The sequence below is a fragment of the Rhagoletis pomonella genome, unplaced genomic scaffold (genome assembly GCF_013731165.1).
Source record: "Rhagoletis pomonella isolate Grant_MI unplaced genomic scaffold, Rhpom_1.0 Rhpom_scaffold_04441, whole genome shotgun sequence".
NCBI lineage: Eukaryota > Metazoa > Arthropoda > Insecta > Diptera > Tephritidae > Rhagoletis > Rhagoletis pomonella.
In genome coordinates this window covers 1-16,046 of record NW_023462991.1, presented here as the reverse complement: position 1 = coordinate 16,046, position 16,046 = coordinate 1, and the positions used below count along the sequence as shown (strand labels likewise).

The following is a 16,046-nucleotide window of genomic DNA, read 5'->3' as shown; positions in this document are numbered from 1 at the left end:
CACCACAAATATATGTATGCACCTAAAAAAATGCTATCGAAACATGAAAAAATTAATAAAAATTTATGTTTCCCGTTTTTTGAACTTCGAAAGCGTACGAACGTACGGTTCGCGACCGTTAGAAATGCCCATATGCCCATCTACAGCGTATGCGACTCACGTTTAGCACGTGAAAACGCCGAGAAACTCAATAAAGTATTTAGCGAAAAGTTAATTTTAATTTTTGTAACGCACACACTCACAGCTTAGCTATTTTGCCAGCTAGTCAAGCACGTTTCCTCGCGTCTCACGCTTCCCATCCCTTCCCTTCTCTACCTATGTACATATATTTCTCCAGCACTCTGACTGTTCGTCTATTTATTGTTTAATTGCAGAGAAGCCGGTACTCGAGCGCTTCCTCTATTCGATGTTTGGCGACGTGGAGAACGCCAAGCGACTGTTCGAACTCAACTATGCGCTGCGCAATAAGTATCCGCACATATTCCTGCAGCGCGATCCCACCGATCAAGAGTCACAGCAGCTGTTGCAAGTAGCGTGAGTAGCGTAATAACGGTGAACGGTAGAGGTGCAAAACTATCGATAGTCAGACTATCGATAGCATTCGATATTATTTTCAAAACTATCGATATATCGTCGATTAGTAGCGTATTTATATTCTTTTCGCTCAATTTTAGTATAAAGATTTGCTTAAAAATATATTCGGCAAGGCGTTGGGATACCCTTGTAAACTACTGGACACGTTTTTTTAATTGTTTATTTGTTAAGTTAGAAGTAAAGTTATTGAAAATTTGGAATTAATTGAAATTGAAAAGCTGGACGTGCTGAAATTTTACATTTGTGGTTTTAGATATCCTAAGTCATATATAAGGCATTCAGGATGTAGATTGAAAATTTCGAACACGAAGTCATTTCTTTTTATCTGAAAAGTAATGGTTTTTATTTACCTTCTATTAAATAGTAAATAGTGGTGAGTAGATAATATTAAAGTTTTGCTGTAAGTTAAGTTGTATCAGTTTTTTACTGGAGTAAGCGGTATTTAAAAAAATGCAAGGTTTTCCGTACTTTTCGAAATTTTTCATTACTCTTTTAAAAAAGTAGACACCAAATTTTTAGTTCAACTTGGATGTTTATAAGAAATGAAAAGAAAAGAATAAATAAAACTAAAATAAATATCGATATCGATAGACCAAAAAACAATCGATGGTAGCGAAAAATAAAAAACATCGATACTATCGATAATGCCATCGATAGTTTTGCACCTTCAGTGGTCGGTCGACGATGTTAAGGTGGCCAAACCAGTTATTGCGAAAAATCTCTGTGCAACTGATTTTTTTTTTAATACACGTGGATATGAGTTTTGACATTTTATGCATAACGGCTTAAATATTACGACTTTTATTTTTATCTTTCTTATAAAAACTACTTTTTCAGCGATCTAGTGCCGTTGCCTGGGTTGACACCGGACAAAAACAAGCTGCTCTTCTACCGCCTAACCGACTATGAGGCCGATAAGGTGTGATACTTGTTGTTTTTATCGTTGCTATTACTATTAAATATATGTATAGCAAATATTCCAAAAAATCGTATTAAATATTTGAATTTTAGTTCAATTTTACGGCCAGTATCAAAGTGTTCTTTATGATGGCGGATCTGCGCTTTGTCGTACCCGATGAGGCGGGCATGTGCGACGGTGAGGTACCCATTTTCGACATGGCTGGCTACAGCTTACGGCATGTGGCGCGCACGGTCTTCAGTTCGCTTCGCGTTTATATGAAGTTCGTGCAAGAGGCACATCCGGTGCGCTTGAAGGCCATACACGTGCTCAACTGCCCCTCCTATCTGGACAAGGTGCTGTCTGTGGTGAAGCCGTTCATTAAAAGTGAGGTTTTTAAATTGGTAAGTGGCCGGGGAGAGGTAGTAGAGAGCTTGCTAAATAATGTTTGAATTAAAAAATGCCTTTTCACCGCAAAGATCAATTTCCATCTACCCAATGCCGATACACCGTACAATTACTTCCCGCGTGAAATGCTACCGGAGGAATATGGCGGAGCAGCGGGAAAAATGGCTGACTTGAAAGAAAAATGGGTTAAAATGCTGATAGAGAAGAGGTAATTGTCAAGGGAAAATGTATTGCCGCATCATGTATTTCGAAGCTCAGTCACATATGTATTCGAGTGCAGTGAAAACTGCGTGCAATTGGCTACCGAAAGCCACATTACGAAGCTTCGGTTTGCCGCTGGCTCCTCACAATCTTTGATACAAAGACCACTTGAGTTCGAAATGTATGATTGGGCACTAAATTTCAGTTGCTAAAATGAAGAAACACTTTTCAGAGATTACTTGATGAACCCCGATGCGTGGAAGATCGACAAAAGCAAGAAACTAAAAGCTGCAACACAGACAGAAACAAACCGAGAGCCGGATAAAATTTGCCAGAGTTTGAAAACACTGGAAATCGATTAAAGAAATAGTTATCAATGTAAATACGTCTATCGATGTGTAAACATATGCGCATGTAAAGAATAAAAAAAACCCTAATTTAGAAAAGAGCAATTATAGTAACAGTTAGCAAAAGATAAAAAAATGCTGCTAAAATTCCGCAGTAAGAAGCATTGAATTGCATTTTCAACTCTTTAACTCTTCATTTACCAACTTGTATGCAATGTGCCATTTGCTCAAAGGCGGCACTTCCTCGAAGCTTGCACACAATTTGAGTTGAGTTGTTGCGCTGCCTTTAAAAAGTGAACACGCACACATGCATACATACATACGAACACACACATAGTCTCAGCAGCAACATGCCGTAATTCATTCAACTCATTCATGCAGAGGACACACTCAGTCGGCGCTGTGTTGTGCACTTCCTTTTTCTGTTTGAAGTGCCTGTCGCAGGGGAGGAGCGGACAGTAGTAAAGCGTTGGCACCACCATCGGTCGTAGGCCTTGCTATGGAGTTAAAAAATGAAAAAAAAAAAAAAAAAAAAGTGATAAGAATGGACGGAAAATCGTGCAGTTGCGTTGAGGTGAGCAAGCCTACTAAGGAGAAGTATTCCTTTGGAAATGCTATGCACTTGAAGCGCATTAATCACGCCCGTTTATCAGGAAGAAAAGTCACAATGCGGCGAAATGAAATTTCGGAAAAAATTAGAATACTGTGAGGTGTAAATATATAAACAAAGCCAAAGGAGCTAAATGCCTCAATAGGGGTGGTGGAAGGCGAAACGCTGCAGACGCGCCGTGCGCTAATTCGATGAGTCACCTGCTGCGCTCTTAAATGACTTTGTCAATTGATTCTGATTCGTAATTAAAGTTTTTACAGCAGACTAAATGAAATGCAAATTTTCTACGGCACAGCAAGTGCCTTAAAGTAATTTGCAACATTCTGCCAAACAAAGTGTTGCGGCAGTGGTGGTAATTTGTGGTGCAGCATGAGAACGAACTGCCTCCGTCGATATGAAAATTATTTACAATGGTATAATAAATTGCGTTAAAGCTTTCGAAAATTTTCATCCACATGTTTGTAAATAACCAATGGATATCGATTAAATTTTCGATAAAGATGACTGAAAAATCGATAAAAATATATGTAGTTAAAAATTTCGATAACAAGTACTTCAGCCATCCACGGCTTTTAATATATAATATATCGATAACATAGTTATATACCTGTATATATCAGTAAATGCATCGATAACTTAATCGAATAAATTGGCGATAACGCGATCTATAAATATATTGTTGCATTAATAAATGTATCGAACGTCGATAAATAAATGCATACATACTTATGTACATACATACACCTATCAGCTGATTTACTATTAGAAGTTAAGTAACTCCACGTATATAAGTACAAACAAACATACACATACAAGAACTCATTGACTCGCAACTAACATCCCATAACGTTTATTTCTTTTCGATGAATTTGTACTAAACCTCGTCTCACCAGCGTTGTCGCAAAATGAAAAACCAGCATTGCAGCACACTTAACCCATATCGAGCCAGCAGGGGAGCGTGAGAAGGTGACTGCAATGCAGTTTCCTCAACTAGAGATGCTGTCAGAGCACAGCACGCCAACGGCCACGCACGGCAGGATATCAGGCAGGATGTTGATTGCAATTGTCTGTTCAGCGCTAAAGTCGGGGCAAAAGAGAGGCAAAAATCTACTTCAAAGTAAGTAAAGGCGTGGGTGGCATACGTATGTGGCATACATGTAGAAGCATTCGCACGATTGGTTTTTGTCGACTCAGTCAATGACACTGTGTCGGCTGAACGGGTGGATCAATGGTGCCAGCAGTCACATCGCTGTTGGGTGAGTGTATTAAGTAAATGGTCGCAAGCAGGAAAAATCAGTACGATTTCGATTAAAAAAGGTCGATAAGTCAGTGTGTTAAGAGTGTTTAAAAATAAAACTAGAACTGTGACAAATAAAAAATGCTACATTTACAAAAGTTTGAGCCTTTGAAGCGCCCTCTGCCACCCACCAACCATCGTCGTTCGCGGAAATTGCATTGTCTGACCGCAGCGCCTGAGTGCATTCAGTGCACGCTGACACTTGCCAATGAGCGTTTTGTATGGCGGCACTGCTGCTTCCGGTGTTTTGTTTTGGGCCTGCAGCGCCAACACGCAACACCCAACATGTTGCAGTCAGTCACTGCTGGCGTACATACCAAATAAAGTAGCCGCACCAACGAGCAGCGCTGTGTATTTCTAATCCTGCGGTTGCATTGTGTAGATGTCTGAAATGTCGACCGGTTGAATAAAGCGATCAGCGGACAGTGAGTGGTCTTCCAAGAATACCGTCATTTTTTAATGATTTAAGTGACAAAGGAAAGCGGAGAAGTTTTATGGGAAACATAAAAATTTAATTCAAAAGTAAAACAAAATTGCGGTGTAAGATTTTAAAGTGCAAAGCGTTAAATGAAATATGAAAAGAAAATGCTGATGAAAATCTTCGCTTGAAAGTGTGCAGTATGCTGATCAATAGAAAATAAACTTAAATGGATGTGTGTTTAAAGTATCTATATAAAATGTATGTACATATAAACATACAGCTTAAGTTTAAAATTTATAAAAAGAAAATATCAAAATGAAAAATGGATTTGGTTTAAATTACATTCGCAGCGTACTCTGCATTCAACACGAAAATAAGTAATAAAAAAACGCCGCAGCAGTTGAAAAACTCGATTTACTAAAATTTAATCTAATGATTTTAATAAGGCTTTTAAACTGTATCTTAAAACCTTTTTTTAATCAAAGTGTCCAAAGAAATCTTATATAATGAGCGAAATTGAATTTCAGCTATTGCGTCAAGTTTTGCTTTCATCAATTTGTAAAGGATTCTTGAAATTTTTGTAGTTTTTCCCTCACTTCACGGCCTCATGGTGTTTTTCATTTCTACTACGCCATCTCCAGGTATATGTACATTTATTTACACAACTACATAAAGCATCAACGACTCCTAGTAGGAATTTCTCTGTGGTGCATTGCTGCAGGATTTCCAATGCGCAGTGAACAAAAAAAAAAAACAAAAATAAAATAAACAGCGAGACATCGCAAAAAAAGGCAAACAAAATGCCTACACATCAAGCTTTCTCAGTATGTAAGCTATGTACCTACATATGTACATACATATTTCAGTCGTGACTTGAGCGGCCAACACTCTTGGGCACAGTGGGCGCGGGAGGCGGGGAGGAAGCACGCAAGCTTTGTAGTAATGAGTTGCCGGTTGGCATGCTAACCTAAAATATAAGTAAAGAATAACAAAGAAAACAACTATGCGCGGTGGTGTGTGCGCGCGAATGAAGAAAAAAGGCAAAACTTTTAGGGTTAACAGCTGAAAAAGGTACAAAAATAATAAACTAGAAAAAGAGCAAAGGCAAAATGTCGCTTCTTCTAGGCAAACATAATGCTTCGGCATTATGTGTATACAAATACAAAAATACAGTGACTCAAACAAATGACCACGTGTTGATTTTCTTCAAATATTCGTAATGTTCTTCGAGCTAAATTTTTTGTGTTATTTTTATATAAAAATATCGTCTAAGCTTTGACCAAAACCGTGTAAAAATTCAAAACAAATTTTCATCAAAATTTCAACTTTTTATTCTGAATTTTTAGAAAATTTTTGGCTATGCAGTTTTATAGCCCACACAATTTTAGTATAATGAAAATTTCCAAATATCAACGCAAGTTTTCGTTATATTAAAAAACCCGAAAAAGTAACCTAAAAAAAAAAATCTCAAAAATCAACGCGAATTTTTAGCCGTTTGAAACTTGAACTTCATTAGACTAAAATTGTATGGGCTATAAAACTGCATACCCAAAAACTTTCTAAAAACTCAGAATAAAAAGTTGAAATTTTGTATAAAGTTGAAAGTGTGATTTACACGGTTTTGGTTAAAGCTTAGACGATATATTTATATAAAAATAACACAAAAAATTTAGCTGGAAAAATATTACGAATATTAAAAAAAAAAAAACATTACGTGGTCATTTGTTTGAGTCACTGTACATATGTGTATATATAAGCATTTTACTTAACCAATACGTATACAGAGCCAAATGCGCCGTCATACCTCCCCCACGTAAGCATAATTATATTTATGTACGTCGTACATATTTATTGTACATAGCGTGCAGATTGTAAACGCAAAGCAGCAAAAATTATAGCGTAATGAAAATGTTTATTAATATTTCGACATAACAGTACCAGAGCAGAACCACTCGTGTGTACATCAAAATTACACGTATTAATGTATGCATTTGTGGGTGTGGGTGTGGGTGTGGGTGTGTGTATGCCTGCGCGTTAAGCCCCTCATTGATGTTGTAGTTTTTACTAAGTATTACAATAGAGCTTTACAAGTAAGCTGTATCAGAAAACAATTGCGCCACCGCCTTTCTTTATGCTATAAATACTACTATTTTGCTTGTACGATTTTTTTTTGGCAGTCTTGGGTGCCCAACGACTCCGAAGCGGATGAATGATTTGATGTGCCGGCACGGCGAATGAGGGTGGTTGCCTGTCGGCGTTCTGCGTCGACGTCGGACGTCCGCCAACTTCAAGCCATCTTCGTCTATTGCTTTGTATGTACACGCACGCACCCCCGCGTTTCGCTAGAAAGCCGGCTTATGTATATATGGATATATGTACATATGTATGTGTATAAATTTATCTATCTTTTGTTTTGTGTAGCATAGCAGCAGGCGCATAGACAATGACACTTCACTACAGCAGGCAACCGTTTAATCGAACAAGACAACAACGCAACAACTCGAGCCATCGCAAACATGTTGGTTCAAAGAATTGGTTGGTTTTTATGCAGCACAAATCAAATGCTACACAAGAAACTACAGTCGACACGCGCTGTGCGCCCCACTGAGTTGTTGCCTTTGTAAGAAGTACTGTTCTAACGGTATACAGTAGGGGTGTATACATACATACGTACACAATTTTTTGCTTATTTTTTGCATGTGTTGGCGCGTAAGTCTGTGTGTGTATGTAATCATACCATGCAGGAATTTCTTAACAATTAAGATGCATTTCAACTCTCAGCTCTTTCTCTGATGGCACAGTCTCAAGAAGAAAAAATTAAAAAATCTAATTTCACAATACACATACATACATAATGTATAAATCACTAATTAAATACTTAAGTTAAGTTTTCAAAAAATATTCACAAAGTTTTTCATAAATTCTTGTATGAGGTTAAAGACCTATGCGTGTATCTCAAAATCGAGTAAGTTTTGTATGAAATTTCGCATTTAATATTCGTTTACTTAGACCAAACAACTGAGCTAACAAAAAACTTCTCTTTAAATGAGCTTTTCGCATTGAAGAAATGTCTCTTACGCGATATAGATTTTCCTTTGGGGTACATAATAACAAAGAACTGCATGCACACATGTATATACATAAGTATGATTAAATGGGGTTTTGGGGCTATTAACTAATACATTGGAGAGTACTACACTGAGGGAAATAATGCATAGTAAAAATGAATACTTTATATTTGATTGTCGTTTAAAAATGTTCGTATTTAAAAATAATATTTTCATACAAAATTTATTACGCACGTATTTGACTGTTCACATCTGAGTATGGATATGTAAGTGTACATACGCACCCCAAGCATGCAGAGCGCCGCACTGAGAGCGGTGACGAAACACACATACACACATAGCAAGAATGGTAGAATGAGAGTAGAATTCTCAAGAATTTCTGTCAATCGTGCATACATAGTACATACATATTTATCCGGACAAATCGCGTTCTTTGGTGTTGATGGATATTCAACATTTGAAAGCAAATTTATATGACTGAGTGTAGCTGAGTGCGCAAAGATGCTTGCCACAAGTTGTTGGTATCCGGAGATGGTCGGGTTCGAATTCCGCTGCAGGCAATATGCAAATAAATTTTTTTTTTAGTTTTTTCTTGATTATTCACTTCTCGGATGCTTTTTCAGTACGAACGCGGTCATTTTAATATGCGCGTAATTGAATTGAATATTTACCGATATACAGTACTTTCGTTGACGTTTATAGTAAGATCAATTACGTTTCTATTTGATTTTAATATTTTTTTCCCTCAGTGTAAGAACAACATTAGATAAAAATAGAAAGAAAAATTGCAGGCGTTGATGAAATAGAGCAAAACAAATACATTTATCTAATTGCATACAACGCAGTTTTACAAACATAAGTTCACTCTAGTTCGATGTGTGTTGAAGTTCTATCGCTTAGAGTAGGTACTTTTTCACATTTGAGTATGCGCTAAATATCACGCAACCAGCATCCACCCCAAACACGCAATTCTACTGATCGGTGCCTATTGAGAATGTTTCAAATTAAGTGAAAATAAAGGAAGTGTTAACAAGTAATTTGATATGTTTAACACTTATGCAGGTATTTTTGGTTTTAGTAAAAACGTCTTAGCTTGGAAAGGCAGAGAAAATCGAGTCATTTATTTTTTATTGAATTTTTCGTAGCCGTTTGAAATAAAACTCCAAAAACTGGCTTGCTCATCGCAGGCATTTTCCATAGACCGTCCCCCCCTAAAATTTTACAACTTCAACCCTTTCTTAAACCTTGTTAACCTCTGGAAAAATGAATTGCTCATTTCAACTAAAATATTAGCTTAATTTTATTTATGATGTCATTGCAATGGCATTTTTAAAAGCAAATGTCGGATTACACAGCTGGAACAGACTAGGCGAATAATTATATGTATGTAAGTCATGGTTAGCGAAATTTGACATACATACATATAGTCACGTGAAAAATAATAGGTATACGATATTTTGACAGTTTTGCCTTTTTTGCGTTTGTTTGTTGTGATGTTTATTACATTTTTTTTTATAAAAATACAGCTGATTATCTAACAAAACTATATATGGGTATATAATGGTTATGTAAGCGGGAAAATTTTTGCGAAAAATGGTCCTGCTGGCTGGCGCTAGGGTCAAGATATCTTTAAAAACCGTTTATGATCCGATTTGGTTAGAATTTGGAGTTGAAAGTTTCAACTTGAAACATAATAAATCATAGGTTTCCAAAAAATTTTCGACCTAAAATTTACAATTTAAATGCATTTAAAATTCATTTAAAAGAAATTTTAACAAAAAAATACCAATGGAAATTTATGTCACGTAAAGGAAAATTGAAATAAGTTGCATTGATTCCAAAAACTCCAAAAACAACTAGAATTCCCCCAAATAATATTGAAAAAATGTTTCATGAAAAGAGCCATCATTCCCAATCAAACAATTTCCACTTTTGTCACATAACGACACTCTCTTTAATTGCGTATATTTTATTAAATTCCAGCTTAAGAAAATACGCAGCTAACAATTCGCGTAGATTTTTGAAATTTTTTTTTTTGTGCGGAAGAAAATAATAACTTCATCCGCAAAAAAATTTTCCTTGCCTAATAAAAAGTTTGATGTAGAATTTTTCTAATTTTTATATAAAGTTTGAAATTAGGACTTACATATATGTATGGTTTTTGTTAGATAATGAGCTGATTTTTTATAAAAAAAAATAATAAACATTAAACAAGCAAAAGGAAAATAGCCATAACTATTATTTTTCACATGACTGTATATATACATACATATATTTATTCGTTTCATGCAACAAAGTGCGTGTCATGACGATTCGCGTTTTTTGTGGCTAAAATGTGGCTATATATGTACATATGTATGTATATATTTGCATATTTATAATACACCAGGGACTCAGCGCATACGAATAACTAAATTGAAATAAAGTTTCTATTCTATTTTTATTAGTCCCATTTTTACATTTCATCCGACGAAAATTGTATTTGTTAAAAGTTAAATAAAGATTTCTGGGGAGTTTAGATTTTCAATGTAGTCAAAATTGGAAATTTTAGTGGAGAATTTCATTTAAAAATTTAAAAAAGTAAAATGCATTTATGTCTTCTTTAGTAAGTTTGATTTGGTTTGGTTTTAAGAAAGCAGATAGAACTTTATAGCTGATTAAGAATAATAAGGCGCTTTAATTTCCAAATTGCAGGTTGTTTTAAGTGGACTGATTTTTTTTTCAGCAATATATTACACTACCACTTTTCTGCTCTTTTGCACGCTTTTTATCGTTAGCTTTCTTCACCTTTTCTGCTTAATCAGCGAAGCCATTTTGCGGTTGCCGGCGCATGGCACGAAAAAGGCAGCACTGCCTGCGGCATTTTCTGCAGTGCGGCACCAGTAGCGCTGCGGTTGCGAAGTACAACCAAGCTCTTAAAAAATATATATATATGTATATGGCAGGAAGTTAAAGCAGCAGCGAGGAGTGTAGTAAAGTAAAGCAATTTCCTATTGTTTTTCGCATTTTTCGAAGAAACTAATTGAGCGCTTCAAAACGCAGTCGGGCACTTTCCATACAGGGCATACATTGTTAAAAGTTACTCGTTAAATACTTAGATCAACTCGTTGAATAGTTTAAGCATATCTTTAGACATTTTTTTTTTGCTTTTGCTTGCAAGGCTCAGTGCATTATTTTAATTTATTGCCCGCACACTGGCACGCTTTGCCAGTAACTAACCTCACATAAGTTTTGCACCAGACATGCCACCACCACCACCACCATCTACCAGCCACTACAAACAAGCAGTACAACCATTAACCAGCAATAAATCACTTGCTGACCCATTTCCACCATTTTGTTGTGGTCATTGATCTATCGGCGAACACACATACATATTTACACACTACCATACACCTCACATTTTGCAGCAACAGCGCCAGCCAGTAGACGTAACAGTAATCGATTTTAATTCGCTGGCCTAGCAGCCAGCAGAGCAACGTCTCGCATGTCCGGCTGACATAACAATTAAAAACCAATTAATATTAGCAAATTTACTTTTATAATAAAGTATACTAATATTAACACGTTAAACTAGGAAACAAGTTAATAGTGCGATAAGAGCCAATAAGCGAGGTGTACTATTTACATATGTACATATGTATGTGTATCATAAAAGTGATGTATGTAAATAAATTAAATGAACTGACGGCCGGACTGAAGTGCCACCAAAATGTGTGAATAATTGTATAAGTTTAAGCAAAATGGCGCTTGAACTTCAACTAAGTTTTGATGGACATGCGAATATTACGGTAAATAGCTGCATGGACAAATGAAGGAGAGGTTTTACTTTTGATTTTGAGGAAAATTTCTTAAAACTTAAACAAACCGATTGTTTTAAATATACTTATGTACACTCCTTGAAATCACTATTACTCATACGCAGCGTAGTACCCGTTAAGCGCTTCGATGTTGCTAGCGCAAAATGCAATCAAAATAACCTTCGGCAAGTCATAGTTTGGCCTCCAAAAATTTCATTATTACACGCACATGTCCACACCTACTACACTGCCACAACTCTTTCGCAAATTCTTATTGAATATCTATGAACTCAGCTCATGCAACCAAATTCGATTTCTGCACTACTAATTTTAGTTGCCTCGCTTCCTTTGTGGCCTTCGAATCGCAAACATCGTTTACACTATTATTTAACTTTTCACGGCTGCTAATCTTAAGCATAGCTGGTGGCCGTTTAGGCCGTTCAAATAGACCGTTACGTGTTGACTCTGCTACGGTAATCGACACCGTTTGTACGGCAAGTGGCAAATGGCTGTGTATGCTTGTATGTGTGTAGGTTTATTTGTGTGCAAGCCTTCATAGACGCTTGACTAAAGTTTACTATGAGGTAAACATTTTGATTTAGAAATGCTTGCCGATTTACTGCGCAAATATGTATAAACACAAACACAAACACATAAATACACATTTTGCACTGAACGCTGAAATCTAATTGTGGCAGTTTATGTGGAGGCAATGGCGATGGCGGTAGATTTGGATTTAACTTTAATTTATGCAAGCTTGATACGCTTGATTAAAGAAAAACGTTTAATTTTTAACCGACTTCCAAAAAAGGAAGAGGTTATCAGTTCGTCGGAATACTTTTTTTTTTTTTTATGTATGTTACCGCATAACTTTGGATCACGTCAACCGATTTCTTTTTGCATCGGAAAGGTAGTGTCTCAGAGTTGGTCCCATACTAATCTGGTTAAGATCCGATCAGTGGATCATGAGATATATATGTATATATATATATTTTTTTTTTATATGAGAGTTGAAGTCGGTTTTTTTTTTTGCTAAAAATTACTTGTTATTTTACTTTTTTTGACATGAACAGGATTTGTTTCCGAAAATACAGTAAAAACATTTGCGATAATTATAATTTTATAAGGCATGGAAATTTGAGTGGAATTAGGTGGACATTTTTAAATTCTTGGACATCAAAGCAAATAAAAGATAAAATAAAATATACAATTACTTATGTAGCTAAAACCGATTTTCTTTGTTTAATATTTTGATAATAAATAGTAGGTACCCAAAATCAACTATTCGGTTTTTTTTTCAAAATCTCTTGTAAAACATTTTCGGGACAGTGAATAATATAAAGATTTGAAGGTCCGTCATCGCGAGTTTTTATATTTTGTATAAATAAATGAGAGAGGAATCTTTTTGTTTTAATTTTGAAATTTTTTAACTCGGTTTTTTGACGTGATTTTTCCATAAATTCACTCCTCCGAAAGTCATTGTAGGTAAAAGTAACAATTAAATTTAACAATTTGATTGAGAACGAAGAAACACGAAAGAATCCGAATCTGTAGTGATTATCATGTACATATACATATGTATTTTATAAAAATGAACTTTCGGCCAGTTTAACTCACTTCCGGTTGCTACAGGAAGTTGATAATACCACCAAAAGATGGAACATCCCCGATTTGCTATGCCATATTTTTGCCCACATTTCACAGGGGGGGTGGACGGGTGCTCTAGGACACCCTTTATATCGCTCGTCCGATACGTTGACTGAAAAAAACCAGTCTAATACACATCCATGCACAAGAGAGTGTCCGGGTGCTTTCATTGCCTAAAAAGTTTGGCATTGAGACCACACATTGATAAAACAAAGCACCACAAATGGAAAATAAATAAGTAAACAAAAAGCAATTATCGTACTAAGGCGACGGTGATAAATCGCGTTGTCGGTTACTTCCGTTCTGCACAAAGTTTGTGGTTTTTTTCCATTGAAGGTATGTTGAGTTGAACAATTTTAGTCAAACTCCAAGTCCATGGGTAAAACTATCAGACCTTACTTGCTTGGCTAAAATATCACTGCATTCCAGCATATTTTGCGGTTGTTCCTACTTTTTTGGCAGTCCACTACTTAGCGAAACTATTTCTGTATCTATGCAGTGACCACATACACAATGCTTTATGTGAGTATTTACATATGTATGAATGGGTAAATGATGTTGGCACCATTTAACTTTAAATAAATGCCCCAAAAGGCGGGCCAGCCGGTCCTGTTGCTTGAATTTTATGGCTTAATGAGCCATAAAGGCGCGTTCTGTATGCAATAGTGCACTTCGGAAGGCTCTGTGTGTGTGTACTCCGTGTGTGTGTGTGTGTGTGTTTGTTGCAACAGCGATAGTTGTTGAGAATTGCTATGTCACAAAAAGTGTTTTTTAAAATTAAACAGGCACAGACAGGCACAGACAGGCCAAGCTAAGACAAAAACACAAACAAAACGAGCGACATTCTGCTGCTTTTATTATTTAGTGAACTAACAAACAATGCAACGTGCGGCCTAATATACATACATATATATATATAAACACGTATGTTCATTTATGTTTATGACATTATTTATTTTGGTGCCTCTGTATGCACATCCGTCGGTTGCATGCCACCACGGGCGGCCGACTTGCTTGGCTTGTTGCATTGTTGGTTACACTTTGGTAATAACCTCGAGTTTATTGCCCTCAAGGGCATTTGGATATTTGCAGTGCAGTTCAGCGCGCCTGAAGCAACAATGGGCCCACAAAGGCGCGACTGCTGGCAGGACAAGAAAAAACACGCGCATATAAATGTGAACGTAGCGAAGGCAATGACATGGTTGCATGCTCAAACAAAACTTAACGAATATTTAAGAACTAATAATTAAAGGAATGGGAACTTCAAGAGGAGTGGTGTACCTTTAAAGCTAGTTGTGTGCTAGTATAAATTATATAAAAGTATTTATTTACTCGTACAAGAAAGTAAACCAGGTTTGAGAACAAGTGGAAAATTCAATACAAAAATTAAAATTGAGTTAAAAAATAAAAGAAAAAAAAAACATACAGATGCACTTACCGACGAAATTTGAATGTAAAAAACTCTTTAAAAGCGAGCAAACTGTAAATCTCTAAATGTTACTCATACGCCATGTTGTGCATACCAGCACCAATCATCAGCGCAACCCCGAAGCGAAGCATCTACATATCTATGTAAAGTGTGCAATTTAAAATTTATGGTGACAATGTGCTAATTTACGCGACGACTGCAAAAAAAAGAGCTCATAAAAGCAACGAAATAAAAGTCGCTGACTCCAACTCCAGCCGGCCGAGATGGAGACGCGCAAACAGAAACGGCTCGGCGCCGCTCCAATTGCATCGTTCGAGAAGTCATTCGAGGATTCCGCCTCAACGGCCACCACTGCCAACAGCAGCACCACCAGCTCCATCACCAGCAGCAGCTCAGCTACAGCGGCAACTGTTTTTCCGGCAGCGCCGCTCTCGAGTTCAACGACGCCGAGTGCTATACAGGCACATGAAGCGCTTGCCAAGGACATTAACAGCAATGGCGATATGATGGTAAGTCAAATGTTTAAGTGTAGCGATTTGTAAGAGCTTTGCAATTTATGCACTGCAAAATTTTATGCTAATACGACGATAGAAAATGTGGTAGCTTAATTAAATTCCCCTCCGTTTTTGAAAACCAACGCGCGCCCTTCAAAAATTTGCTTCCAAAATATACTTGAAAAAAAAAAAAACGAAACTGTCAAAGTGTTGTCAACGCCGCATAGACGCTAGCTTGTCTGCGCTATCAAGCGCTAAATATTTGCATTGCAAAGTGAACCGTGGCTGACTTTTAATTTGGCGTTTTATGTAAATAAGCCAATGGCGATTTGCAGGCGAACTCACGCGCGCCGCTCAACGCTTTTTGTCACTTGAATTCAAAGTCACGTGCCCGCGGTTGTCAAAACGAGAAGGCCATAAAGTACTACATACAACAAATATAATGGCTGGAACAGCAGAATGAGGGCTAATAATGTAAACAAAAGATTTTGCGCTTTGGCTCTTTCGTATTCTTGCTCTCTCACTCTCTCCCTTGCGCCTGGCTGTCTAAAGCTTGATTTGCTGACAATGCGCAGAGCATAAAGCTCGCGATTTACATAGAAAAGCTTTCGGCGCGCTGCGCCCAACAGCTGTGGTCGCCATGCACACACCGACTGACAGAGCTGTCAGCTGCTGGGCCATGTGAAAGCTCTCAAGCGCCTCGTAGCCAGCCGATGTGTATGCGAAAAGCGCGCACGCTTCCCAGCAAAGCTCACGTGCCCAGTCGCCAGACAAGTCGTCGTCGCCGCTGACAAGCTGCTGGCTGTCAGTTGGTGTTCGGTGCGTGCGTGAA

General features: G+C 37.0%; 1 protein-coding gene and 1 long non-coding RNA gene across 2 annotated transcripts; both read left to right on the top strand.

Moving 5' to 3' along the window:
* Positions 1-132: 132 nt before the first annotated feature.
* Positions 133-2,553, top strand: LOC118754709 (alpha-tocopherol transfer protein-like). The gene is made up of 6 exons (XM_036489596.1): positions 133-195; positions 266-534; positions 1,432-1,513; positions 1,606-1,896; positions 1,972-2,108; positions 2,334-2,553. Exons 1-6 carry the CDS (start codon positions 133-135, stop codon positions 2,461-2,463), a joined length of 972 nt encoding a protein of 323 aa, XP_036345489.1. The 3' UTR covers positions 2,464-2,553.
* A 1,089-nt stretch (positions 2,554-3,642) lies between these two features.
* Positions 3,643-14,925, top strand: LOC118754708. The gene is made up of 2 exons (XR_004994933.1): positions 3,643-4,780; positions 14,365-14,925. It is a non-coding gene; the product is annotated as an uncharacterized LOC118754708 (long non-coding RNA).
* Positions 14,926-16,046: the final 1,121 nt, after the last annotated feature.